The 27,681-nt window shown below is 38.7% G+C and overlaps 1 protein-coding gene across 1 annotated transcript in view; it reads right to left on the reverse strand.

Moving 5' to 3' along the window:
• PAH (phenylalanine hydroxylase) overlaps positions 1-27,681 on the reverse strand; it is a 75,900-nt gene that overhangs the window by 21,757 nt on the left and 26,462 nt on the right. The window contains exons 4-6 of the mRNA XM_007503336.3: positions 24,893-24,981; positions 13,213-13,280; positions 4,178-4,374 (exon numbers count right to left, since the gene is read on the reverse strand). Coding sequence (XP_007503398.1) covers positions 4,178-4,374; positions 13,213-13,280; positions 24,893-24,981 — 354 coding nt within the window. The remainder of the gene's footprint in view (positions 1-4,177; positions 4,375-13,212; positions 13,281-24,892; positions 24,982-27,681) is intronic.

The following is a 27,681-nucleotide window of genomic DNA, read 5'->3' on the forward strand; positions in this document are numbered from 1 at the left end:
AATATTTTTAAAAGAGGTCTGGAGGGGTAGTCTTGTCTGTATTTTTCTTTGCATGATTTCATAAAGGCCTTTTTGTGTGTCTTCATATCATCCACATTTCTATAGCAAGATTGTGATCCCAACTTAACTTCCTTTGTTCATGAGCATTATGGTTGCTTCCATGTTTTTTAAGATATAAATAAGGTTGCCCTGAAAAGCCACCGAGCAGGTTTGTGCATGTTTGTTTAATAAAACACTTTCATGTTATGTTCCTTAAAAGTGGAATTATTGAACCAAAGAGAATGCTTATTTTTATAACTTTTTTGAATTGTTCAATTCCTCTCTACTTATATTCAGTTCAACAATTTTTGTCAACAATAAAGAAAGAGGCCTTTTTTCTACAATCCCACTAAATTGTGAGTTTCATTGCTTTTCATCATTTTTGAAAATTTGAAGGATATCAGGTTGGTACCTCAAATTTGTTTTAATTGTATTTCTTTGAGTCTTAATGAGACTCTTTTGAAAAAATCATTGACAATTTGTTTTTTTTAATTGTCCTTTAATGTCCTTTAACCATGCATTTACTGTGAATGTGTAATAATTTATCTATATAATAAAATACCAATTTTAAAAATATTCTCTATTTCTTTCATCTTTGTTGTGATATTTTCTTTGTTGTAATTTTGCTTATTTGTGTTTCACCTTTATATAATTTGTAAATACTTTGTCACATTTATTGATGTATGCTTTTAAAATCTCTTGGTTCTTTTTATCAGTTATTATGGTTTTAAATTGTCTTTTCTTTGTTGTTATTAGTTTTCTATGTTTTTACTTCATTCTATACTATTGTTTTTTCTTTTGCCCTTAAAAAAAGCTTCATTCATTTATTTTATTTGTTTCTCTATTAATGTAGTCACTTAACTTAATATTTAATACAAACTTGATTCTAAATACTGTTTTGACTATATTCTATAAATTCTATAAATATTAACATGAAATTTGTGATTTGACCACTAATTTTGTTTCTTTTAAAATGAGAAAAGATCATGTCATTTGTATTCATAATATAAAATCCATAATTTTATATATGTATATATTTATATATAATTACAAAAAGGCAAAGTAGTTATATTTTTTCCTTAAGAACTTATCCTTCCTACTATTTTGTTAAAATCTGCCCCATGCCAGAGATAGAAAAGTTCTTACTGTTCAACCCTTAGACCCTCACTCCCTCATTTTATTGAAAGGGTACCTGACAGAGTGTTGAAGGCTGTAGGATAATTTTCTCTCGCCTCATACCTACCTTAAAGTAGAGAACATTCTTCACTTCTCAAAGCTGAGAGTATTCTCTTCTTCTCCCCTCACTCCCTTATTCTTCCAAGTGGACAAAAAGAGACCCCCTAGATCTACTCACATTCCTGAGCCTGAGCAGAGCTTTCTACCTGGTGTATTTCCCTGCATTAACAGCTCCCACAAGTCATACTTGCTAGCCCTATTCCTTCTACCATTTTAATTTCTAATAAGGATGAGTAATAAAATTTAAAATGACTACACAAAAGGTACATTGTGTAACATAAGAAACCTAAGAGATAAAAACTTCCTCAGGAATGAAAGTTGAAACATCTATGGAAAGGATTGATGACATCTCAAAGGATAAACTAAATTATAAATTGAATTATGTAAGCAATTTACTAAATTAAAAGGACACTCTCAAAGAAACGTTTTGGAGAAAACTGCACAATAATATCCAAAGAGTGAAAGTTTTGATTGAAGCAGCAAATAACAGAATAAATAAAATGAATCAAAGATAAATTAACAATATGAACAAATTTGAATAATAATCCCTGCTTCTCACCTATCTGAAAAAAACACTTAATTGGTAGGCTGAATAATGTTACAGGTTTAGAAGACAAAATAAGGAGTACTAAACAAATATGGACACTTGAGACCAGTGGCATTTTCAAGAAATGGGATCACAACAACCATTCTGGATAGCAATTTGAACTATGCCCAAAAGGTGCTAAAAGATTGCCTGCCCTTTGAACCAACCATAGCACTGCTGGGTTTGTACCCCAGAGATAAGGAAAAAGACCTCTACAAGAATATTCATAGCTGCGCTCTTTATGGTGACAAAAAAAAATGGAAAATGAGGGGATGCCCTTCAATTGGGGAATGGCTGAACAAATTGTGGTATCTGTTGGTGATGGAATACTATTGTGCTCAAAGAAATAATAAACTGGAGGGATTCCATATGAACTGGAGCAACCTCCAGGAAGTGATGCAGAGCGAAAGGAGCAGAGCCAGGAGAACATTGTACACAGAGACTGATACACTGTGGTACAATCGAATGTAATGGACTTCTCCATTAGTGGCAATTCAGTGATCCAGGACAATTCTGAGGAACTTATGAAAAAGAATGCTATCCACATCCAGAGGAAGAACTGTGGGAGTAGAAATGCAGAAGAAAAACAACTACTCAAAAAAAATGGTTTGATGGGGATATGACTGGGGATGTAGACTCTAAATGGTCACCCTAGTGCAATTATCAAGAATATGGAAATAGGTCTTGATCAATGACACATATAAAACCCAGTGAAATTGAGCATTATCTATGGGAGAAAAAGAACATGAATCTTATAACTATGAAAAATATTCTAAATTAACTAATTAAATAAAAATTTCCAAAAATCTAAAAAGAAATGAGATTACTGGTACAATAAAGAAAAAAATGGCTAGACCCTAAAAGGCAACTAGGTGACAAAATGGATAGAGCACTGACCTTGGAATCAGGAAGACTTATCATGAGTTCAAATCTAGGCTCAGACACCCTATTAGCTATATGATCTTAGACAAGTCTCTTAACCCTGTTTGTCTTAATTTTCTCATCTGAAAAATGATTTAGAGAAGTAAATGGCAAACCAGTCCAGTGTCTTTGCCAAGAAAACTCCAAACAGGATTGTGGAGAGTTGGACATGACTGAAAACTGAACAAAGACACAAAAGAGTTTTCCTGAGTGTGCTAATAAAATAATAACTATCTGTGGGGGAGGGTGTAAATGTATGCTGGACCCACTTTTCAGTTCAATTTGTATTATTAAAACTTTCTCAAATTTAGATAATCAACAGTACAATAAAATGAACCCTAATTTGTAGAATTTGCTGATTTTTAAGGTATAAATATTCATACTGAAAATTTCACAATCAGTTCTTGGATTAGAGCTGGCTCTACTCACATGACTGGAATTATTTCTGGTAATTTAGAATCATGTTATGAAGATGAACAGACCCTGGGAACCCAGTTGAACAACCTACCCAGAAGAGATGCCATGCACAGGTCTTCAAGTCCAATGTCTTATTCTATAGTTAAGGAATTGGAAATACAGAGTTCCTGGGTTTGCTCAGGGTGTGTCCAAGATCACACAGCTGGCAAGCATCTTCCTGTCTCTAAAACTAGTGGCCTATCTATGAAATCATGATGCTGCTTATAGATGTACATTATCCACTTCAGTCTGTGGGAACCTCTTATAGAGAAAATGGCGTAAGTATATAATTCTCATTTAATAGATTAAAGTATTGAGATCAAGAAAGTTTAAATGATCTTTCCAGGATCACATGACTAATAAGTAGCAGAGTCAGGTGATTCCATATCCAACACTCTTACTACAACTCTCTCTGTCTCTGTCTGTCTGTCTGTCTGTCTGTCTGTCTGTCTCTCTCTCTCTCTCTCTCTCACACACACACACACACACACACTCCTCTTCTCTTTCTAACTCTTCTCTCTTCTCTTTATTTCTTTCTCTCTCTCTCTTTAACTTCTCTCTACTATCTCTCCTCTCTCTCTCTCTCTCTCTCTCTCTCTCTCTCTCACTCTCTCTCTCTCACTCTCTCTCCTCTTCTCTTTCTAACTCTTCTCTCTTCTCTTTATTTTTCTCTCTCTCTCTCTAACTTGTCTCTACTATCTCTCTCCTCTCTCTCTCTCTCTCTCTCTCTCTCTCTCTCTCTCTCTCTCTCTCTTTCTCTGTCTTCTTTCCTCTCTCTTTTTTCTCTATCTCTGCCTTTTACACACAAACACATACACACATACCCTCAAGTATAGAGGATGGAGAGGATAGCAGAGGTAAGGATAACTATGACATTCTACCAACCAAGATTATGCAAATGCAATTACTTTCCCAGAAGAAGGTAGTAGGTAAAATTACTTTGTAGAAACTGAGAAACATCCTCCAGCTGTGGAATGTTGTCTTCTTGGAAACCACAATATTTTTCCAGAAGAGGGAAGATGTGGTTGTGTTCATAGCAGGCATGAGTTTTATATAAAGACTTCAGGGTCTTGAACACCATGCCCCATGTTTTCTTCTCTTCCTCAGTGTACTCTACTCTTGGGATGGGTTGTCCACTGTAATAAAGATGTAGAAAATATAGATATGAGTCTGAAGATAAAGACAGTTTTAGCAGGAGATGATCAAATAATAGACCCAAGACCTGGAAGGAATGTCAGTGGCCATCTAATAGGGAAACTAGGTCCCAGAAAGGTTAAGTCATTTGTGCAAGATCACAGAACTTTTACCCAAGATTTCATTAATCTAAGGTTAATGCTTTCCATCAGTCCAAGGTGACATCATAGGATAACAGATTTGGAGGTATAAGGAAGTGTAGAGACTATTGAGCCTAGCTCCAACACGTTTTAAGATAAGGAAACTGGACCACTGAAACTTTAAGTAATTTGCCCAGTTACACAACTAGTAAGAGTCTGAGGCATAATTTGAACCCAAGTCCTCCTGACTAAGACTAGTACCTAGTCCACTCCACGATGCTTGCTATGTCTGATAGTTGCTTCACTGAGAAGTTGTAGAGGCTTTTTAAAAGTGAAAAAAACCCAAAGCAGTTTCTTATAGAGGTGCTTTTAAGCATAATGTGCTTCCCATCTAGGGACTATGCACATGTAGCATAATTCTGACAGATTTTGGAAGGATACTAGCAATAATCATCTCTCCATAGTTAAATCTGAGCAGTTAAAATTTCTTTTTTAAAAGAATGATTCCTACATGGGAAAATGATACACACAACTCCTAAAGTTTTATCATCCTTTGAGTAGTTAGAAGGAGTCTGCATAGACAGAGGACATGAATGTGAGTCGATTATGTTGGGATTATCTCCAAAAAATGTAAGGGTGAGAAAGAGAGGGTGTACTGGGAGAAGGGGAAAAGAAAAATAGAATGGGGTAAATTTTCTCATATAAAAGTCACACAAGGAAGAGCTTTTATAGTGGAAGGGAAAATGGTGGGGTGACAATGCTTGAACCTTACTCTCATCAAAACTGACTCAAAGAAGTGAGAATATATATGTATATGTTTGTGTGTATTCAGTTGTGTATAGAAATTCATCTTACCCAATAAGGAGATGGGGGGATGGGATAAGAAAGGAGGGAGGGGATGATAAAGGAGGGCAGACTGAGAAAAGCAATGATCAGCAGTAAGAAATATTTTTGAGGAGGGACAGGATAAAAAGAGAGAGAGAAGATAGAATAGTATACCTGTCAGATCTATGGGAAAGGAAAGAACTTAAGACCAAGCAAGAGATAGAGAATATCACAAAATGTAAAATGAATAATTTTGATTACATTAAATTAAAAAGGTTTTGTACAAATAAAACCAATGCATCCAAAATTAGAAGGGAAACAACAAATTGGGGGAAATCTTTATAATAAAAACCTCGGATAGAGGTCTAATTTCTCAAATATGTAAGGAACTAAGTCAATCGTACAAAAAATCAAGCCATTCCCCAATTGATAAATTGTCAAGGGACATGAATAGGCAGTTTTCAGATAAAGAAATCAAAACTATCAATAAGCACTTGAAGTGTTCTAAATCTTTGATAATCAAAGAAATGAAAATCAAAACAACCCTGAGGTATCACCTCACACCTAGCAGCCTTGCTTATATGACAGCAAAGGAAAATAATAAATGTTGGAGAAGGATGTGGCAAAATTGGGACACTAATGCACTACTGGTGGAGTTGTGACAATTCACAACTCCCAACCATTCTGGATGGCAATTTCGATCTATGTCCAAAGGGCTTTAAGTGACTGCCTGCCCTTTGATCCAGTCATGCCACTGCTAGATCTGTACCCCAAAGAGATAATAAGGAAAAAAGACTTGTACAAAAATATTTATAGTTGCACTCTTTGTGGTGGCAACAAAATTGGAAAATGAAGGGATGCCCTATGATTGGGGAATGTCTGAACAAATTGTGGTATCTGTTGGTGGTGGAATAATGAACTGGAGGAATTTCACGTGAACTGTAACAACCTCCAGGAATTGATGCAGAGTGAAAGGAGCAGAACCAGGAGAACATTATACACAGAGATGGATACACTGTGGCACAATCAAACATAATGGACTTCTCTACTAGCAGCAATGCAATGATCCAGGACAATTCTGAGGGATTTATGAGAAAGATGGCTACCCACATCTAGAGAAAGAACTGTGGGAGCAGAAACACAGAAGAAAAAACATTTCCTTGATCACATGGTTTAATGGGGATATGATTGGGGATGTAGATTCTAAATGATTGCTCTATTGCAAATTTTAATAATATGGACATAGGTCTTCATCAATAATATATGTAAAACCTAGTTGAGTTGCTCATTGGCTATAGGAGAGGGAGGAGGGAGAAGGGGAAGGAAAGAATATGAATCATTTAACCATGGGAAAATACTCTAAATTAATTAATTTTCTCTTTAAAATAAATAAATAAATGACTTATTTTATATCCCCCCCAAAAAAGAGAGAAAGAAAGATAAACAGATGGAAATGGTAAGGTGGGACCTGCCCCATTATTGATCATAACTGTGAATGTGAATGGAATGAGCTAACCTATTGAATTGAAGTGGCTAGCAGAATGGATTCAAAACCAGAATCCAATAATATGTCATATACAAAGGATACCCTTGGGACAGAAAGATACACAAAGTTGAAATGAAGGGTTGGAGCAGAGTCTATTCTGCTTCATCTGAAATGAAAGAGGGAAGAGCAGCAATCATGATCTCAAACAAAGTAAAAGCAAAATTAGACCTAAATGAAAGAGATATTCAGGGAAAGTACATTTTCATTACAGGTACCATAGACAATGAGGTAATATAAAAATTTTATAGCAAGTTTCTCTGATAAGATAAAGATAAAATTAAAAACCTTATTTCTCAGTTGTATAAGGAAACTAAGTCAAATTTATTTTTAAAAAAGAATCATTTTCCAATTGATAAACAATCAATTGATATGAACCGGCAATTTTCAGAAGAATAAATCATAGCTAGCTATAGTTTTGTGAAATAATGTTATAAATCACTATTAGTCAGAGAAAGGCAAATAAACCAACTTTGGGATACCACTTGACACCTATCAGAAATGACAACTTTTGGAGGGGATGAGGAAAAATAGGTATAGCCCAACCATGCTGGAAAATAATCTGGGACTATGTGCAAAGGATAATACTACTACTAGGTTTATTACCGCAAAGATATCAAAGGGTAAAAGGAAAAAAACATATGTACCAAAATAATTATATTTTTAATGATGGCAAATAATTGGAAATTGAGGTGATGCTCATCAAGTGGGGAATGGATGAATAAGTTGTGGCATATGATTATGATGGAATACTATTGTGCTATAAGAAATGATGAAGGGGTAAGAGTGGTTTCTGAAAAAACAAAAGATCTAAATGAACTGACACAAAGTGAAGTGAGAAAAACTGAAATATCATTGTGCCCAATAATAGCAGCTTTATAATGATGATCAAGCTATGAAAAATTTGGCTACTCCAATCAATACAGTGATCTAAGACAATTCCAAAGGACTCATGATGAAAATATGCTCTCTACCTCTAAGAGAGAGCACTGATGAACTCTGAGTGCAAATTGAAGTATATGTATCTTACTTTATTTTTTCCATTTTTTGCAATATAGTATATATAATAGTATATATAATATATATAATTAGTACATTGTTTGCCTTCTCAGTGAATGGGGGAGGGATTAGTGGGAGAGAATCTAGAATTCAAAATTTAAAAAGAAAATAATATGAAAAATAGCACTTAAATTTTTTAATTTAAAAAATAAGAATAAATTGATTCTCTAAGCAGAGACAACATTTGTCAAGTTTTCAGCCCTCTTCTAAAAGTGGGAACACCAGCTCTAGACAAGATAAGCCTCAGTTTATTTCAGCATGGCAATATGGTCACAGGAGAAATTCCCTTGGGCTCTGAGCAGACTACAGTGTATTCAGGGTGGAGTGTGATATGATGGCATCTTCTGTATCTACAAAAAGAGGGAACAGTACTCACTGACCTCAGCTCTCACATTCTATGAGCTATGACATCATTTGAGGTGGAGGAGGGTGGGAGAGGAGACTGTTTATCCCATTCCTAAGAATTTAAGTAAGTAATCTAAAACAATCCAAGAGTGCCCTACAGTGGTCAGCTATAATTCTGGAAAGAGAATTCACTAAAGTGATTGCTGAACAATAGTGATTGCTGTCCAATATAACAGTCACTGGCTCCCATTTCAGGGATGGAGAATCATCTTTCTCAAGTTAGGCAAATTAAAGTCTATGATATCTTTCCTTCCTTCCTTCTTTCCTTCCTTCCTTCCTTTCTTCCTTTCTGTCTCTTCCTTTCTCTATTCCTTTCTCTATTTCTTTCTCTTCTTTCTTCCTTTCTTTCTTCCTTCCTTCCTTCCTTCCTTCCTTCTTTCTTTCTTTCTTTCTTTCTTTCTTTCTTTCTTTCTTTCTTTCTTTCTTTCTTTCTTTCTTTCTTTCTTTCTTTCTTTCTTTCTTTCTTTCTTTCTTTCTTTCTTTCTTTCTTTCTTTCTTTCTTTCTTTCTTTCTTTCTTTCTTTCTTTCTTTCTTTCTTTCCTACCTTCTGTTTCATAATTTATACCAAGACATTGTAGTATCAAAGAAAGATACAATCATTTACCCTAGACAATGTTTATTAAGGATGGCATTTTAAAAGACGTTTATTCTGAAATTAAACTAAATGAGATTCCCACGTTGGTCACCAGTTAACCTTGCCCCCCCCCCCATCAACAATTCAATACACCCTAGATTTAATAGTTGTTAACACAAGAGTTCTGGTATAATTAAAGCATATCAAAGTTAAAATGAATCTTAGAAGTTATTTAGCCCACTTGTAGTTAATAATGTAATCTTGTCTGTAACTTCCAAGAAAAATAGCCCTGAAGCTTCTCCTTCAAGCCTTCCAGTGATCTTTGACTCACTAATTTGCAAGGCAATTCATTCCTCTTTAGGGGATCCTAATTGTTGTGAAGTCCTTCCCAGATTAGGCCAAACTCTATTTCCCTAAGACTTCTAACCACCTTTTTAAGTCAAACAAAGCAAGCCACATCGACCTTCCCAATGGTAGGCTATCAGTTATTAGAAGTTGACTAATTGTCCCTCACAGTGATGAATCAGTGATTTTTATATAGTAAGGAATATAATTCAAACAATCACAATTTTCCCATTCTTCACAAGGCAGCAAATCAGATTCATACATTCTGATGGAACAAAGATAAGGACAATACCTTCCACTCCATATGGACTCCCAGCTCCATGAACTATCAGATATTTGCCTGAAAGATCCTTGAGTCACCTGCACTGTTATTATTCATCCTTCATTTTTTCAAAGGACCTGTGACTTGTGCGTGAATTGGATTTAAGTGAGGCAGAGTGGCATAATTGTCAACTTCACTCTCTCTTCCAGTGTCATCCAAGTTCAGTGACAAGACAAAATTCATAATGACAGATGCTGTCCCAGGATGCAATGGATGACCATGACATCTTTGAGGTCTTACCAAACTCTACGTGCTCCATGGTGCCTGCTCAGCCACTTCCATGGCAGTTATGAGGAATTGTATTCATCCCTACCCGTTCTGTCTAGAGAAATCTTCACCTGCTTGGGGTAGACATATCTCCAAGTCACCAGGGTTCAGGGAGGACCAGCACCTGTGCTATGAGGCTTGTTGAGCCCTTCTCTGGGTTGCTCATCCACTTTTGGTGTTCCCCTTTCATCCATCTCTTACCTGTGATTCTAAGAAGCTGTAGCATGCACAGGGGCCACACCCTGGTAAAACCATCTTAGCAGGTAGGCTAAGTCAGGTTAATGATAACTGATAGGTATTAAAAAAAGGCCTGCATATTGTGACTCAGTGGAACCTGGGGGCAAATGGTTGAAGCCTTCCCTGCCCTTCTTAATTCTAGTGCCTTTTTCTCTGTTAATAATTTCCTATTTATCCTGGATTGCTTATTTGTATATATTCTTCTTGTCTCCGCAATTAAATTGTAAACTCCTGGAAGGAAAGGATTCTCTTTTGCCTCTGTTTTGTATCTCCAGAGCTTAGCATAGTGCCTGGCATATGGTAGGGGCTTAATTAATGTTTATTAAACACAGCCTTACAGAATTCTAGCGACCTAGATCTAAAAAGGACCTCAGAGGTCCATCATGACCCAGAGTATGAATCCTACTCACAGTATCACTGACATTTGTTTATCTAATTATAAGCCCTCAAAGGCTGAGAATTCTCAGTAGACTCTGACAAGTTCAGACTTCTCTAACTGTGAAAAATTCTGTCTTTGTAGCAAGGAAGTCATGGCACAGTGAGTAGGAATCTGGCTTCAGTTTGGAACACCTGGATTTAAGTGTTGTCTGTAATACATATTAGCAGTGAGACAGTGGGCAAGTCACTTAACCTTTCATTGGAATGCCCCCAGGGAATTTTCTAAATCTACAACTTTTAGAGAAGATGCTAATCTGTATCTATCAAAGGAATTTCTTTTGGGGAAGTCCCTTATATAAATGAAATCATGTGTCTGGTTGGGGGAGGGGGGGATAAGGCAAAATCTGCTTCATTTAACTGAGATCATTTATCTAGATTTAGAGGGGATCTCAGGGGCTTTTACATAGGAGGAAACTGAGGCACAGGGAAGATAAGTGAATTGCCCAAGATCACAGAAGGCAAAAGCTTCAATGGTGGGAATGAATTCAAATCAATAGCCTTCAAAGCCAATATTCTTTCAAGCTCACAAATACATCTTTCTAGGAGATGGAGGAGAGGAGACAGTATATTCCAGGTATGGAGGATGGCCAAAGAAAAGGCAAAGAGATGAAAAATGGAGTATCATATTATGAAACAGCAAATAGAGCAAGGGAAAGGGAATGCCTTATGAAGGTGTTGCAAGCACAGGTCAGGCTGGGAATGGCTTTAAACAGAAGAATTATTTTATACTGGAGGAAATAAGGAGTTACTAGAGTTTATTGAATAATATAGATCTATGTATAAGGGAAATTATTTTGGCAGTTATAGTAGGACTGGTCCCATTAAACTTCCCTTCAGAATGATAGCAGTTAAAAACATCAGGCCTCTAATATAAAATATAATCTGCTCGATTTGGCATTTAAAGCCCTCCACAATCTGGTTTCCATCTCCCTTTCCAGACTTTTCTCACATCACTCTCCCCTGCTCCCCATACACTATCCCATGTAGACATGGTTTCCTACTGGCTGCATATTGATTTAGAAAATCACAATTAACATTATCTCTATTGTATTATTGTTAGTCATTTCAGTCAGACTCTTCATCCCATTTGAAATCTTCTTAGCAAAGATACAGGAGTGGGTTGCCATTTCCTTCTCCAGCTCATTTGACAGCTGAGGAAACTGAGATAAACAGGATAACTGACTTGACCAGGGTTGCACAGCTAATAAGTGTCTGAACTCAGGAAGCTAAGTCTTTTGGACTCTGGACCTGATTGCTCCATCCAATGCAAAGCCTAGTGGATCCTGTTGTATTGCATTTTTATTTATTATGTTAAACATTTCCAAAACATTATAATCTGATTTAGGCTGCCCTAGGGAGCTTTGTAGAGTGCTTTTAGTCCATAGGTGGGAGTCTGACCTCTGCAAAATATACCCAATAAAATTGAACTGCCTTCTGTTTCCTCAGCTCTGTGTTTCATCCCCCACCCATGCACCTTCCTCATGTCCCTTCCCTAACTCCTTTGGTCTTAGAGTGTGCCCCTTCCTTACCTCCCTCTCCCAGAACCTTTAGCTTCTTCCTTCAGCTCTCTCCCCACCTCAGGCAGAAAACCCTCTTTGGTCTCTGCTCATTCTTCTTTTCTCTTTAATGCTGTATCTTGCCAATAGAAGGTAACTCCTTGAGAGCAGAGACTCTTGTCCTGTCCTTGCACCCTCAATACCTAGCTCAGAGGAGACCATGAGGAGGCACAGCAGTATAGTGGATACAGAGTTCAGGTCCTAGGTTCAACCTCTTCTTTACTATCTTTATGGTCTTAGAAAAAAGTCACTTCAACTCTTTGGTCTTCAGCACCTGCAATGAGAGGGGCTGGCCTTCAGGGTTCCTTCCAGCCCTTGAGCTATGGTCTTAGTGGCATATCCAGGGTTTGAAGTCTGGGAGACCCGATCTCAAATCCATTCTCAGACATGAACTGGCTGTGTGACCCCAAGAAAGTAATTCAATGTGTGTCTCAGTTTCCTCATCTGTAAATTAAGGGGCAGGGAGGCTAGGCTTAATGACCTCCAGGATCCCTTCTAGCTCTAAATCTGTGATCCCATGACCACCCACAACACTGTTTGGAGCCCAAGCTCCAAAATGGTTGCTTTGTCCCCCTGTCCATTTTCTTTTATCTGGAATGAGGAGGGAAGGCAGGGAAATCCCAAGCTCCCCTCTCTCCCAAAACATATCCTGCCCTAAAATTGTGCAGAGCATCTGGGTTAGGTGGATGAAAGTAGAACACTGAGTCACAGTTTACCCCAAAACCACAAGGGATTCATTATTTGATGCCCATATTAGAGACCCCTCTTTCATGTAAATTATTCTCTCCCCTCCTTGGTCTTCCCCATTGAATAATGTGGAGGAGACCAGAGGGGCCTGATTCAGGCTAGAGCCCTTTGTAGTTCTAGATGACAAAGCTTCTGCAATTAGTCAACAAAGCCCAGAGGAAAGACAGCAGGGTCAATAGCACTGGGGGCAATTTCTTTTTGTCTCCTGGCAGTTTTTTGATAAATGCTGGTAGCCAATGATTTGGACAACCACACAGGAAAAAAGGAAAGGATACAGTCTCTAAGCAATCATTTCTCAATCTAGGAAAATTAGAGATGGGGGAGGAGGGCCTTTGGGGTTTGCTTTCCTTTCTTCCCCAGCTGGGAGGTGAGGGACACTTACTGTCTGTAGTTGTAGGCAATGTCAGCAAATTGTTTCCGCCTGGCCCGGTAAACAGGATCTTTAAAACCCTTTAAAAAAGGAAAAAAAGTCATTATGTTTAGGCTTATGGGATCACAGCTCTGGAGCTGGAGAGAACCTCAAAGGCTTTTTATTCCAACCCCTTCATTGTTCAGACTAAGAAACTGAGGCAAACAGGGTTAAGTGACTTGCCATGGTCAGCCGGCTAGTGTCTGAGACCAGATTTGAACTCGGGAAGATGAGTCTTCCTGACTCCAGTCCCGATATTCTCTCTATCCACTGCACCACCTAGCTACTCTGATAAATGCTGAAGTGAATGAAACTGAAGACTACGGAAAGCCAGGAAGTTAAAGAAGCCCAGATCCAGAGTGAGAAACCCTCCTTTTCCCTTCCAACCTTCAGACACAGGCTTCCTCCCCCAATTGATGACTAATGCCCATGCACCTTTGGCTGCCTTATGCCTGAGCTGGGGGCTCCAGAGTCAGAAGCTATTGAACCAAGCAAATGACTGAAAATGCCCCGAGATCTTGATAAAAGGTTGTTGGGACCTAGAAACGATGATTTCATAAGTTGTGCATATTTTATCTCAATGCTCTTAAAATGGGCTTTTTCTACACCAGTATGACCACCATCCCAATTCAGACCCATCACTTCTCATCTGTACTATTGGAAATAGCCTTCTAATTGTTCTCCCTGTCATCTATCCCCTTCCCAATCCATTCTCCATAGAATCGCCAAAATTAATATTCCGAAAGTATAGCTCTGACCCATTACACATACACTCTCCTCCAGCTCAAGAAATGTCCATGGTTCCCTATTATCCCTGTGATGAAATATGAGCTCCTTTGACATTTACAGCCTTTCGATATCTGGGTCCAGATGACCTTTCTTGGCTATTATACTTTTTCATGTATTCTAGCCAAAGTGCAGTACTTGACGTCTCTACTATACAAAATTATGATTCTCTGCTCTGTCTTTAAATAATCTTCTTTTCCCAAAAACATGTAAAACAAATTTTAACATTTACTCTTTTAAAATCTTGAGGCCAAATTGTCTCCCTCTTCCCCAAGATGGTAAGTAATTCAATTAGGTTATACAGAGCAATCATGAAAAATATTAGCTCCGTCTTTGAACTGACTCTTCTCTAAGTTCTGTAATGCTCTTTAGTGAGTTCTAAACAAAGCTCTTAGTTCCAAGTGCAATATTTTAGGATAAAAATTGAAAATCTGGAACATATGGGGCAGCTGGGTAACACAATGGATGACAGCAGGCTATCCAGCATCCAAGTCTGGAATAGGGAGGATGTGGGTTCAAATCAGATCTCAGATACTTCCTAACTATGTTATCCTGGACAAGTCACTTAACCTCCATTACCTATCCCTTTTTACTCTTCTTAGAATTGATACCGACAGTTATTTCAATATAACAAAGTTATTTTAAATTATTTTTATTTAGGTATTTTTAAAAGTTATTTAAAATAATAGTTATTTTAAAATTAAAAAGAAAAATCTGGAACAAGTCCAGAGAGGAACAAAAAGGCTAATTAAGAACCTTAGCTATATGAAAACCAAGCAAAGGAACTGGAGAATCTTAACCAACAAAAGAAGAAAAGACTTAGTGTAGGGAACTTGCAAGTTATCTCCAACAGAGGATTTGGGTCTGCTTGGTCCAGGAGATCAGAATGAGGACCACTGCTATCCTCCTAGTACCCTAGATTCAAATATGTCATTCTGGACTCTTCACTCTCTCTCTCTTTCTCCAAAATCAATCCACAAGTCTTGTCATTTCTAACTTCAGGAATATGCCCCCTTCTCTCCTCTGACACTGCCCCTACCTGGTGGATGTGCCCTCAGCACCTGCCACCTAGATAACTGCTTGGCTCAGGGTGGGAGATTCCTCCCTTCCTCAAGTCTCTCCCCACTCTACTTCATCCTCCATTCAGCTGTCAGTGATCTTACTCTCCCTCAATGAACTCCAGTAGCTTCCTACCACCTCCAGAATCAAATATAAAAATCCTCTTTGCCTTAGAAAGTTTTCTATAACCTGGCCCCTTCTGCCTTTTCCTGCCTTCTTATATCCTCACTTTCCCCAAGCCTCCACATATTCTGTGATCCAACAACTCTGAGCTCCTTGTTCTTCCTTGACCAACAAAGATGTTATCTCCCGACTCAGACGTTTGCACTGATTGTTCCCGGTGCCTGGAAATCTTTCCTCCCTCATCTCTCCATCCTGGCTTCCCTTAAGCCTTAGCTAAGCTAATGTCTGACCTTCTGCAAGGAGCCTTTTTCTAATCACCCTCATGCTAATACTTCCTCTGTGTCGAACAGGTCCAATTTATCCCATCTATATCATTTCTCTATGTAGCTTGACTCCCCCGTTAGACTAGAGAGCAGAGACTGTGTTTTGCCTTTCTCTCCATGCCCAGTGCTTAGTGAAGTCTCTGGCAAATAGTAGGTAATCAATAAATGCTTGTTGACTGACAAAATGGGAGGAAGTTGTGAAGTGGCAGATTTGGGCTCATGAAACGAAAAGCCACCCAAAGATCACCACTGCACATAAGGTGAATAAGCTGCAGCAGGATTTGGTGGGTTCTCCCTCAATGGAGTTCCATCAAAGAAAAGTGAATGATCACTTATTGGGTATGTTCTAGAGGGAGTTCATGGTCAGGATTAGCCTAGGTATCTTCTGAGGTCCTTTCTTCACAAGAGTCTATGAAGTTTTTCCCTGGTTAAGACCTGGAACTTTAATATAGGAATTCTGTTATCATGGTATCTAAGAGGAAAAGAGAATTCCATCTGCAATGATAAGACCTGGGTATAAATCCTGCTTTTGCTGCATGACCTTGACCAAGTGACTTCTCTCTGGGCTTCAGTGTCCCCCTCTATAAAATGAAGAAATTGGGACTGCATGACCTCCAAGGGGCCCTTCTAGCTGTAAATTTACAATTGTTTGAAACTATCTTAGGCTGTACCAACCCTTCCAGATCATTTCTGCATCCAATTCCTGAAACATGGAAGACTGGCTTGATAATTAGTAGATAATGATGGATAGAAAGGGCCTGTCCCTAGCAGGTTCTCTGGCAGGACTCTCTTGGATGCTTCTTCCTTCAGAAATCTGGGTCATCCCAGGACAGAGCATCCAGTTTGGGAGTTGAATGTTATTTTCATTTTTAAAGTTATAGCCACAGAAGGAAACAGACAAGCTGCACCTTGGACCATCAGGAAACGTCACACAATCCAGAAAGAACTCAATGTCCCTGGAGGAGGAGGTTGGGAAATTGTTTGTTCCAGCAGGGCCCCCTTGGAGAGGCCTCTCATGACTTAGGGAAGGGTTTGATGTTTCAGGAGATGTTTTTTAACCTTTGGAAGCCCCTCTGTCCCCCTGCCCCACTACACACACATGGAACAACCCCCTCAAACAAGTTCATAAATCACAGAATTGTAGACTTAGGACTGGAAGGTCTCAGAGTCTGTCTTACTCTACAGAAGAGAAAACAGGAATAGAGAGGTTATGGGGTCTAGAGTTAGAAGGAATCTTAGAGGCCATCTAGTGAAACCCACTTATTTCATTACAAAGAAAATTAAGGACCATAGAGCTTATCAAACTAGAAGAGACTTCAGAGACCATCTGGTCCAACCCTTTCATTTTACAGATGATGAAATTGAGGTCCAAGAAAGTGAATCGATTCATTTAGGGTTACACATCTAAGAAGTGTGTGAGGTGGGATTTGTACCCACAATCCTCTAATGTTATTTTTTCACTTTCCTTCCTTTCCCTATCTTCCCTTCCTTACCCTTCCCTTACTGTCCCTTCTCCCTTCCCTTCCTTCTCTTTCCCTTGTCTTCTATTCCCTTCCTTTCCCTTCCCCTCTCTTTCCTTCCTTTCCATTCCCTTCCCTTCCTTTCCCTTTCTTTCCCTTCCTTACACTTCCCTTCCCTTCCCTTCCCTTCCCTTCCCTTTTCTTCCCCTTTACTTGTATTTATTGTCCATCAGTGAAGTGCCATGCAATGAAAAGTCTACAGTAGATTTATAGTCATAGGACCTGGGTATAATTCTCCCCTTTTCCTGTCACTACCCATGTGATCTTAGGTAAATGACTTCACCTCTCCTGGCCTCAGTTTCCTCATCTGTTAAAAATGATGATTGAGCTGGATGACTAGAATTGGAAGAGTCCCCTTCCAATTCTAAATCCTATCACAATGGATTAATTATTTCAGAAATGAATAGAAATGAAACAAAAAAATTGGGATTGCTGTTACATTTCTTCTTCTCACCTTACTGTGGTCATTTTTGTCAGGGCTGTTGCACTTCTGTCAGACTAATTAGAATTATAGTCCTGAACCTGTATTAAAATCCCAGAATCTTAAAATTGGGAGAGATATCAGAGACTATTCAGTCCAGCTGTTATGACAAAGAATCCCCTTTAGAGCAACCCTAGAAGTGTGGCCATCCCATTTTCTGGGAACCCACTGGCTCCGGAGTCAGAACTCCCATTCTACTTGGGCCAGCTTGAATTGTTAGGAAGTTTTTCCTGACAGGCCTACATGGGCCTCATGACAACTTCTATTCATCGTCCCTAGTTCTGGCCTCTGGGGCCAAGCAGAGTGAGTTTGTTCCACAAAACAGCCCTTCAGATACTTGAAACAAGCTCTCATGTCTCCATTTACTTTCCTTCTCTGGACCCGATTTTCCCTTTCCTTTGGTCAGCAGGACGACTATTATGCCTCCGTGGGACCCCAGGTCTTCTGTCCCCCACAGGGGCTGCAATAAGAAGGGAGTTAGCTATACTTGGTGAATGACTAATCACCCTGCCGCCATTTAAACTAATAGCGGCAATTTCAGCAAGCACTGCATGGGATTTATTTATAATTGCTCCATCTCAATTAAACTAATAGCAGCAATTTGGACTGCACAGCATGAAACTCAGTATATTTTGACAGGAAAATAAATTGTTGGGGAAGGAGGAGGAAGAAAGCAAGCATATTGCAGTAAGATACAACACGGTTCACACACACATGCACACACACACAGAGTTCTAAAGTTTTTTTGCAATAATTATCACAAACAATTCCATAAGTTTCATTACTTGGAAACTGAACAACCAATCCAGTTTCCCTTGCCCTGCCTTTAAAATAACAAAAAAAAAAATGGGGGGGTGGCAATTCTGTCTATGTTGTTAGGGAGAAATAGATATTCTACGCTGTTCTGCAATTGTGTCCAACTCTTTCTTGCCCCATTCTTGGCAAAGAGAACTCAAGTAGTTTGCCATTTCCTTCCCCAGCTCATTTTACAGATGAGGAAATTGAGGCTAACAGGATTCCCTGACTTGCCCAGAGTTACACAGATAGTATCTGAGAACAGATTTGAACTCAGATCTTTCTGACTCCAGGCCCAGTGCTCTATCTACTGCACCTCTTAGCTGCCTAGATATTCTATAGAATCATCCAATTAAAGCAAGAAGGGGTGGTAGAAACCACCTAATTCAACCCCTTTGTTTTACAAATGAGAAAAGTGAGACCCAGTTTTAAGTGACTTGCTCCAAGTCATATAAATGCTAAGTGACAGAAATAGGATTTCATTTTTGATCATCTGAGTTCAAGTTCAGCACTCAATAATTGGTGGTGTTGGTACAGAGAACCCCAGATGTGTAGTTGTATGGGACATTAGAGGTCAGTTTATCCACAATGCCAATCCATTTGGTAGATGAGAAAACTAAGGTCAATAATCCAAAATGGCAGATTATACAAAAACTTTTTGATTCAAATACATTCTCGAGTGCTTTGAGGATTTTTGTTCCAATAGCAATTTTTACCTTCATAATTTTATTGTGTTTAAGCTTAAAAAATAATAATTTTATGTTGCCTGAGTCCTATAGCCCCTGATTATATGGGAAAAAAGTCCAGGAAGGAATGGCAAAAGACTCCAAGAAATATGACAGGCAATATACTAGATGCTGGGAATACAAAGACAAAATTAAACAATCTTTGCCCTCAAGGAGCATCTAGTCAGCTCATCAAATTAATGTGGTAAGACCAGGAATTTCATCTTCCATATAAACTAGCCAGATCTGCTTTAGTCCAAAGCAAATTAAACTCTCAACAGTAGCCAGAGGCAATATTTATTCCTGAAGGGTAACAAGAATATTTCATTTATTTATTATTTTAACAAATTGTTACTAGAATTACATCTAAAATTTAGGAGCCCTGCACAATATATATATATATATATATATATATATATATATATATATATATGGCAGTCAATTCTTTAAGTATACATCCATTCAATAAGAAAAGCAGTATGAGGAAGAGCTGGGGGCCAAACAAACAGGCACAAGGGCCATTAACTGGTGCATAAGGTTCTCTGAGGGTCACATATTTAATTAGCATAAAAATATGATATTATATTTGTTTTATTTTTATTTATTTTGCTAAATACTTTCCAATTATGTTTTCATCTGGTTCAGACCTCATTCAGGAGTGTTGGGCATCCTGTTAGACTTTTTGTTCGCTATCTCTGGTATAGAAGATAGAGTTGGACCTGGAATGAGGGAGACTTGGGTTCATTCTCCTACTCTTACAAGCTATAAGATCTCAGGCAAGTCACTTCATCTTTCTAAATCATGCTGGTCCCTGTAATTCCTATCCCCCAATGTTGTTGGGAAGCTCAAATGAGATAATGTTTTTGAAGAGTTTTGCAAACCTTGCATTCCTATAATAATGCCATAAAATGCTTAAGATGTCAGTTGTTGTTAAGGATAGATGGGTGTCCATTGCCCTCTAAGGATGAATAAGCGTGTGTGCGCAAGCAAAAATCAATTCTTTATTTCCTTCACTGCCATTTTTTGTATTCATAGGATTATCAAAGTAAGAGGATGGCTTGAAATATTTTGCTGATGCTGTTGTTCAGTCATTTCAGACTCTTCATGACTTTATTTTGGGAAGAGAAAATAGAGTGGCTTGCCATTTCCTTCTCTAGCTCATTTTACAGAGGAGGAAACTGAGGCAAACAGGGGTTAAGAGACTTGGCCAGGGCACACAGCTAGTAAGTGTATGAAATCAGATTTGAACTTAGAAAATGAGTCTTCCTGACTGTAGGCCCCCAGGCGCTATCCACTATACCACCTAGATGTCCCTTGAAATACTAGGTGTGTAATAAATGCTTGTTGATTGAAAGTCTTCAATGTGATTGTATAGGCAAAGTCCAACTTTACCATTTGAGGGAGTCATGGAGAGGTCTAGGGATTTTGGTGGAATTGGACTCAAAATGGACCAACAATGGAATGAGACATCCTCCCCACCAAAATAAGCTCAGTTAAGTGAAATGCAATATCATGGACAAAAGAAGTGAGAATCCCACTTCCCTGACCTGGTTTGGAATTTTGTGTTCAGTTCTGGACCCTGCAACTTGGGGGAAACATTGATCACCTAGAGATTGTCCAAAGGAAGACAATCAGGATAGTGAAGGGTCTTTAAATTATGAGGATCAAGGGAAATTCCTGGGGATTTTTAGCCAAGAGAAAAGAACACTGATGGTGGGGTAGGGTAGAGAGAGAAAGGGAACATTTCAGCAACCGGAAGCAAAGATATGATAACTCTCTCCAAGAATTCCAAAGGCTGCTATAGAGAAGGCTTCTTGCTTGACTCCAGAGTGCAGAACTCAGAAAGATATAGTTAGCTAGCATTCATGGACATTTTGAGGTCAGCAATGCACTTTTTATGTCTAAATTCATTTGGCCTTCACACGAGCCCTATGAAAAAGGTACTATCCCCCTTTTAAAGATAGTGACTCTGAGACACAGAAAAGTTAAGTGACTCATCCAGAGTTATGTGGCTACTAGTATCTACGGCAGGATTCAAATAAGGACTTCTGCTCCCTGGTCTCTCCCTCTCTCTTCTGTACCTCTTAGCTGCCTTGAGTATGGAGGTTCCAAAGAATCCAATTTAGACTTGGTGTCAGCAAGACTTCCTAAATAGGAGAATTCTCCCAAAGTGGAGTAAGGTGCTTTGAGAGGGCACAGATTCCCCATTACTGGGGGTCTGCAAATAAAGACCTCCAATTGGATGGCCTCCAATTGTAAATGTCAGAAAAGGTCTTCTCATGAAGATACAGCTTGGACCTGATGACCCACAAAGTGTCTTCTGACTCTTTCTGTGGTAGAGTGGAAAGAAGGCTGAATGGGGAGTTAGAGGACCTGGTCAAATCCCTCTTCTTATACTTCCCTGAAGTAGACCTCAGTTTCCTGTAAACAAAACCCCTAGTAAAATGAAAGAGCTCACCTACATTCTCTCTAAGCTCCCCCAAAGCTCCTCAATTCTAAGCCTCTGACATGTAGAACAGCACTTGGGCAGGAAAGAGTTATTCTCTTCTTTTTCCATTTCGTTTCTCATATTGGGTCAGGAGAGGGGAAAAAGCTGGGGGAGCCCTTTTCCTCCACGAAGGGAACAATCCCTCTCAAAGTGACTGGTCTGGAGGCACCAATATGAAATATAAATCATACTTCAGCTCCAGCTGCCAAGACTCAGAGGTCTGATGGGGGATGCGGTGGGGATGGGGAGAGAGATCATATTAACACAACAAAATCTCGGAACAGGGGGTCCTTTTGGAAAGAACACTCCTGCTTCCCAGGCTAGGGTTTGTTTACTTCTCACACATTATAGCTGGGGCCACATGCTGTTGTGTGAAGGGGCTCTGGAGATCCTGAGAAACACCCAAGAGGGTTTGCCTTGTCCTTGGACCGTGTTCCCAGGGCTTGACTTAAACAAATCACAGGCACACCATGAGCCTGCCGCCTACTCTTTGTGACGGGATCAGTGTACCTGATAAATTTTATTTTTTACAATAAACTATCCATGGTCTTTAGAGGACAGAAAAGTCAGAGAGGCTAGCTGGATTTATTTTTAAGAAACACCAATCAGATTTAAAACTGACTATATATGTACCCTGGGTAACATGAGGGTAAGCAGAGGAAAATAGGGCTTAGGAGTCCCCACTAATTGTCCCAACAAGTGAGGAAGTATGTTTTAGAGGATGAGAGTGTTAGATGGGGAGCAAATAGAGGCATTTCAGGAAACTGGCAACCAGGAGCACAAATGTGCCTCAGATAAGAGTTTTGGGGTTCAGACCAATCATGTAGTATAGAGGAAGACTTTCATATGAACATTGCTCCAAGGCAGGAAAGGACTTCATAGGTCTTTGGGTCCAAGCCTCTCATTTTTATGTGTGAAGAAACTGAGTTCTAAAGAGGGTAGAATTTGGACAGGTTAGAGGACAATGACTGAATGGAGTGTCTGTTCTGAATGATCTTGGGTATGCAAGTTCCTTCCTCTCTCTGGGTCATACTTTTTTCATATCAAAAACAAAGAGAACAATTGGACTAATTGAATAAAAACTTATGTAGTGCCTGGCACATAGTAGGTGTTTCACAAATATTGATTGATTGATCTAACAAATACATATATATAGATATAGATATAGATATAGATATAGATAATCAAGATAAGGCTTAGATTGGGTCACGGTTTTCTCCACCATCAAGAACTTCATACATACTGAAGGGTAGAAAGCCTCCTTACTAAAAAGACCAAAAAATGCCCATGATGTCCAGCACTAGAGAAAGGAGAATTCTCATTCTTAGCTCATCCCCTTTCAGTCCTCTCCTGGGAAAATACAATCTCATTGGCCACTAGATAAAGAACCTAGCATCAAGAAACACTGGCCTCCCCACTCATGGTTCTCACACTCACAGTTTCCCAGAATTAGCACTGATAGTCTCCATTCCTGGAACTCTCAATTACTGCATCTCTTCCTCCTAGCTTCCTTGACTTCTTCCTTCAAATCTCAGTTAAAGTCCTTCCTTCTTCAAGATGCCTTTGCCAGTCCTGTTTAATCTTATTAACTTCTCTTGGTTCATGAAATCCAATTTCTCTCATTTGTAGTTTGTACATGGTTTGCATGGCATCTCCTCTATTAAGCTGGGAGTTCTTTCAAGAGCACAGATCATCTTTTGCTTTTCATTGTTTCCCTCAAACTTAGCACAGTGTCTGATAGTACATAGGAGGGGCATAATATATGCTTCTTGACTGACTTACCATTGGTCCCTTGTCTATTAGTGCATCAACTCTAAACCACATAACCCCCTGAGTATAAGTGAGGACCCTGTCTGGAGATATGGCATCCTCCATAAACTATGCTGAGAAAGAAGGGAACACAGCCCTAACCTCCCATGAAGTTATATTGTGCTCCAAAGTAATTACTAAGAAATTTCATGATCCTCTCATGAAATGGTTATGGCATTCACTAAGCTAAAATCTCATTTGAGGGTTTGTCATCAGACTAGGAATATAAATAACAAAACTGAGTTTCTTGACTCATTTTAGCATTTTTCTCCCTCCTCCAAGTTGTTTCTCTCTTTTGGATGAGAGAAATGTGACCCTTTGTTTGCTCGAGTAAATGTTAAGGAAACTGGGAGCAGTCAGAAAGAAGGAGGTTTTATTTTAAGATTTCAATGTGCAAGCAAAAGAATGAAAAAAATCAACTCAAGTTCTTTCAAGGCTTCTGAATCTTTTTTGTGCCATGGACAACTATGGCAAAATGGATAGACTTCTCTCTCAATACAATGTTTTTTAAATAAGAAGGCAATGTTAAATTTCACCTAGAAGTTAGTAAGATTTAAGATGCCATTGTTTTTCTTATCCAAATTCATCTAACCATGAACAATGGATCCTAGATTTAGAACCTCTGTTTTTTAGGAAGCCTTTCCTGTTTTTCCCTCAATAGCTAATACCTTTTCTCCGGAAAAATACCTGGCATTTCTTTTGCATATGTTTTGCATATATATATATGCATATATATATCTACCTCAAGGAAATGAAAGTGTCTTAATAGATAAATTGTTAAATTGTTTCCTGTATCTATTTGTATCCTCAGTGCTTGGCATATCTTGGGTGCTTAAATTGACCTCTGAGATTCCTTCCAATTGATATTCTCAAAGTGTTTCCTCTGCTCACAAGTATAACAACAAACATACTAACAATATAGCTACAAAAGAGAGGGTTCATGCATGTACACACATGTATACATGCACACATGTCATCTTGTCCCAAAATAATAGAGACAATTCTGTTTCTCTTTGGTGGATCCTCATCTTTTAGAAATATATACAAGCTTCTCCACTTCAACAAATTGTCAGTTTATGTCTGAAAAGGATATTAGAGGTCATAGAGTATAACCCCTTTACTTTATACATGGAAAAAATGAGACCTAAAAAATGAGGTAAAGAGTCTTGGAAGTAGTAAGTGATAGTCAACATTTGAATTTGGGACTTTCTGGGGTTGCACTACCTCAAGAGGAAAATATTTGAGATTGCTAGAGAGTGTTTTGACGCCTTCTTTTTTTGTGATGACATCTCTCTCCCCAAGCACTCATGCTGTTCTTCATTTCATAGGACAACCTTAATAGGAGTTTTTCAAAGAGAAAGTATTTGGTAAGAATGAAAAGTTGAACTCCTTCATCTGATAAATGATGAAAAAAGGCACAAAGAGATAAAATTTGGAAAGAAGGAAGGAAAAAAGAAGATGGGAGAGGGGAGGAGGTAGAGAGAAAAGAAAGGAGGAAGAAAGGAAGTCAGAGAAGGAGGGAGGTTGAGAGGTCTCCAACTTACTGGGTGATCTGCATCCAGTTCTGCCCCATAGCTAAGAATCTGGTTGGCAAATCTATCGAGCTCTTGGATTGTTCTTGGAAACCATGGCACTGCAACGTAAAAAGGAAAATATTTCTTTCAATCCATCCTCCAGGTTTTAGTAGAGAGGGCATGGCCAAAGGAGATTGGAAACCTTTTCATATCAATCATTCATAAAAGTTGTGACACTGCCAATCACTATCTATGAACACAACAAAATGTGTGATATTGATAGTAAAAAACCCATTAGAATTTCTCTTTTCAAGCAAAAAGTCCTTTATTAAATGCTTTTCTTAATCAAATATTAAAATTTCCGTACTAATGTCTCACTCTGATACTTCATCATAGCATGATGCAACCCTGGGCTCCTGAATTTCCCCTGGAAAACTAATTACAAGCTGGAAAGTTTTTTAGTATAGGAACAGAAATAGATTGGGCTTCTTTTCATCCAAAAACCCTCCTAAACAAGGGCAGAGAAGAGCCTAAGGAGGAAACTGGCTGTGGAAAGATGAATTGGGAGCCAAAGCAACTAAAAGAGAACCTACAAGTTGGAAGAGTCATTACCATCTAGGTTAATGTTAGGAGGACCCAAACTATGAGATAATCAATTAAAAAAATTTCTTACCTTTTGTCTTGGAATCAATACTGTTTATTGGTTCCAAGGCAGAAGAGTAGTAAGGGTTAGGCAATGGGTGTTATGTGACTTGCCCAGAGTCACACAGAAAATCATCAATTTGGAGGGGGAATAAGATTTTTAGAATTTATTGAGTCCAACTCTCATTTTACAGAAAAGTAAACTGAGGGTCAGAGACATTAAGTGACTTTACTAAGGCCACACAACCAGTAAGTGTCTAAAGACTTTGAACTCAGCAGAATTTGAACTCAGTCCCTCCTGGCTCCAAGTCCAAAATTCTTTCTACCACACCAACATGCCTCTTCTTACCAGTAGAACCATGTATTTTTAAAAATTCAACAAGATCTAATATTAGACTGATTCCGATCTAAGCCCATTATTTTCCATCCCATGCCCTACCACCAAATTAACTTTCCTAAGTAAAAAATTCTGTCCTGTAACTTCCCCTTATCTTCAATCAATCACAAACCTCCAATTGCTCTCTACTGACATTGTGCATAGTTCACAGCCACCTAGCCTCCGCATTGGGATATTAAGATCATGGATTTAGAGCTGCAGGGACATTGGAAGAAATTTAGTTTGACTTCATTATATAGTAGGGGAAACTGAGGTTCAGAGAAGCAGCCCTGGTACAGTGGATATTAAACCAGCTGGGAAGTCAGAAAAACCAAGATTGGAAGCCATCTAATCTAACCCCCATCTAGTCCAACAGGAGAAGAAGCCGAAATCCAGAGATGTTGCTAAATCACCTTGTTAGAACTTCGAGTGACCTTAGAGATCATCTAACCCAATCCCTCACTTTATAGAGAAGGGAACTAAAACCCAGTTGGGAAATTCACTGATTTGTTGAAGGTAAAACAGGTAGGAAGTGGTTACTCTTTGATTAAAAATTAAGAAGTTGCCTAAAGGAACGATCCTCTGTTTCCTCATCTGTAAAATGAAACAATTGAACCAAATGATCTCTGATGTTCCTTCTCTCCTTGATCCACAGCTCTAAATCCCATGATTCTGCATCAATGACCATTGCAAGTTCCTTCCCTCTAAAGCCATTATCCCATGCAAGTTCATTTGAGTGAAGACTTTGAGTTTGGGAACTTTGGTTCCTCTATACAATGACCTCACTTTAGAAGGGAAAAATCTTTGACAGCAAAGGGGACATGGAAAACACTTGGCTTCTCCCTTGTTCCACTCATGATTCCTAGAAAAGAACATTAGTGCCATCTGGCGGTCTGTTTCAGGGAATTGAGACAGATGCTTCCTTGGCTTTGGTGGTCTTGGGACCTGAGTACAATGTACAAATATGGTATTGAAGATACACATTGTTCATCAGAGAGGTACTGGGAAAATTCCATTAAAAAATCTCTGCTACACAGATCCAGGAAGCTCACATGGTGCCTGCACTAACACCTTCTGCTACATCATCAAAAGAATTCATAATAATAATAATAATAATAATAATAGCTAGCAGATGAAAACATGGTTTATCACTTGTTTATTTGGGTATAGGATTTGGGGCTGGGGGTTATAAGATTATCCTCTTACAAAAATGAATCATATGGAAATGTGTTTTGCTTGATAATACAATGGCATTACTTGTGAACTCCAGGAGGGGAGAGGGAAGAGAGGAGGGAGAGAACAAGAATCACAACTTTGGAAAACTTATGTGGAAACTTGTTATTGGCATAAAATAAAGATACAATTAAATCATCATCATCATCATCATCATGGCTAGCATTTAAATAGAACTTAGAGGTTTACAAAGCACTTTAGAAACATTATCCCTTTCTATCCTTACAGCAGTCCTGAGACAGATGCCATTATTAGTCCTATGTATAGAATGTTTAACCCCAAAAGGAGCCATTGTGGTACAGTGGGGAAAGCAATGGATAAGGACCCAGATTCAAATCCTACCTCCAACACTCACTACCTTAGGGACAGTCTGCAAATCATCTAGCTCTTCTAGATTTCAGTTTACTCATTTGTCAAGGGAGGGGCTTGGACTAGATAGTGCCTGAGGTCCCCTCCAGCTACATAATTATGACCCTGTGATCATCTAATCTAGTTTCAAAGCCCAGCTCTGCTATTTACTACCTGTGTAATTATATATGCCACTTGGGTTCCCTGAGTCTCAGTTTCT

This window comes from Monodelphis domestica, chromosome 5, assembly GCF_027887165.1.
Source record: "Monodelphis domestica isolate mMonDom1 chromosome 5, mMonDom1.pri, whole genome shotgun sequence".
NCBI lineage: Eukaryota > Metazoa > Chordata > Mammalia > Didelphimorphia > Didelphidae > Monodelphis > Monodelphis domestica.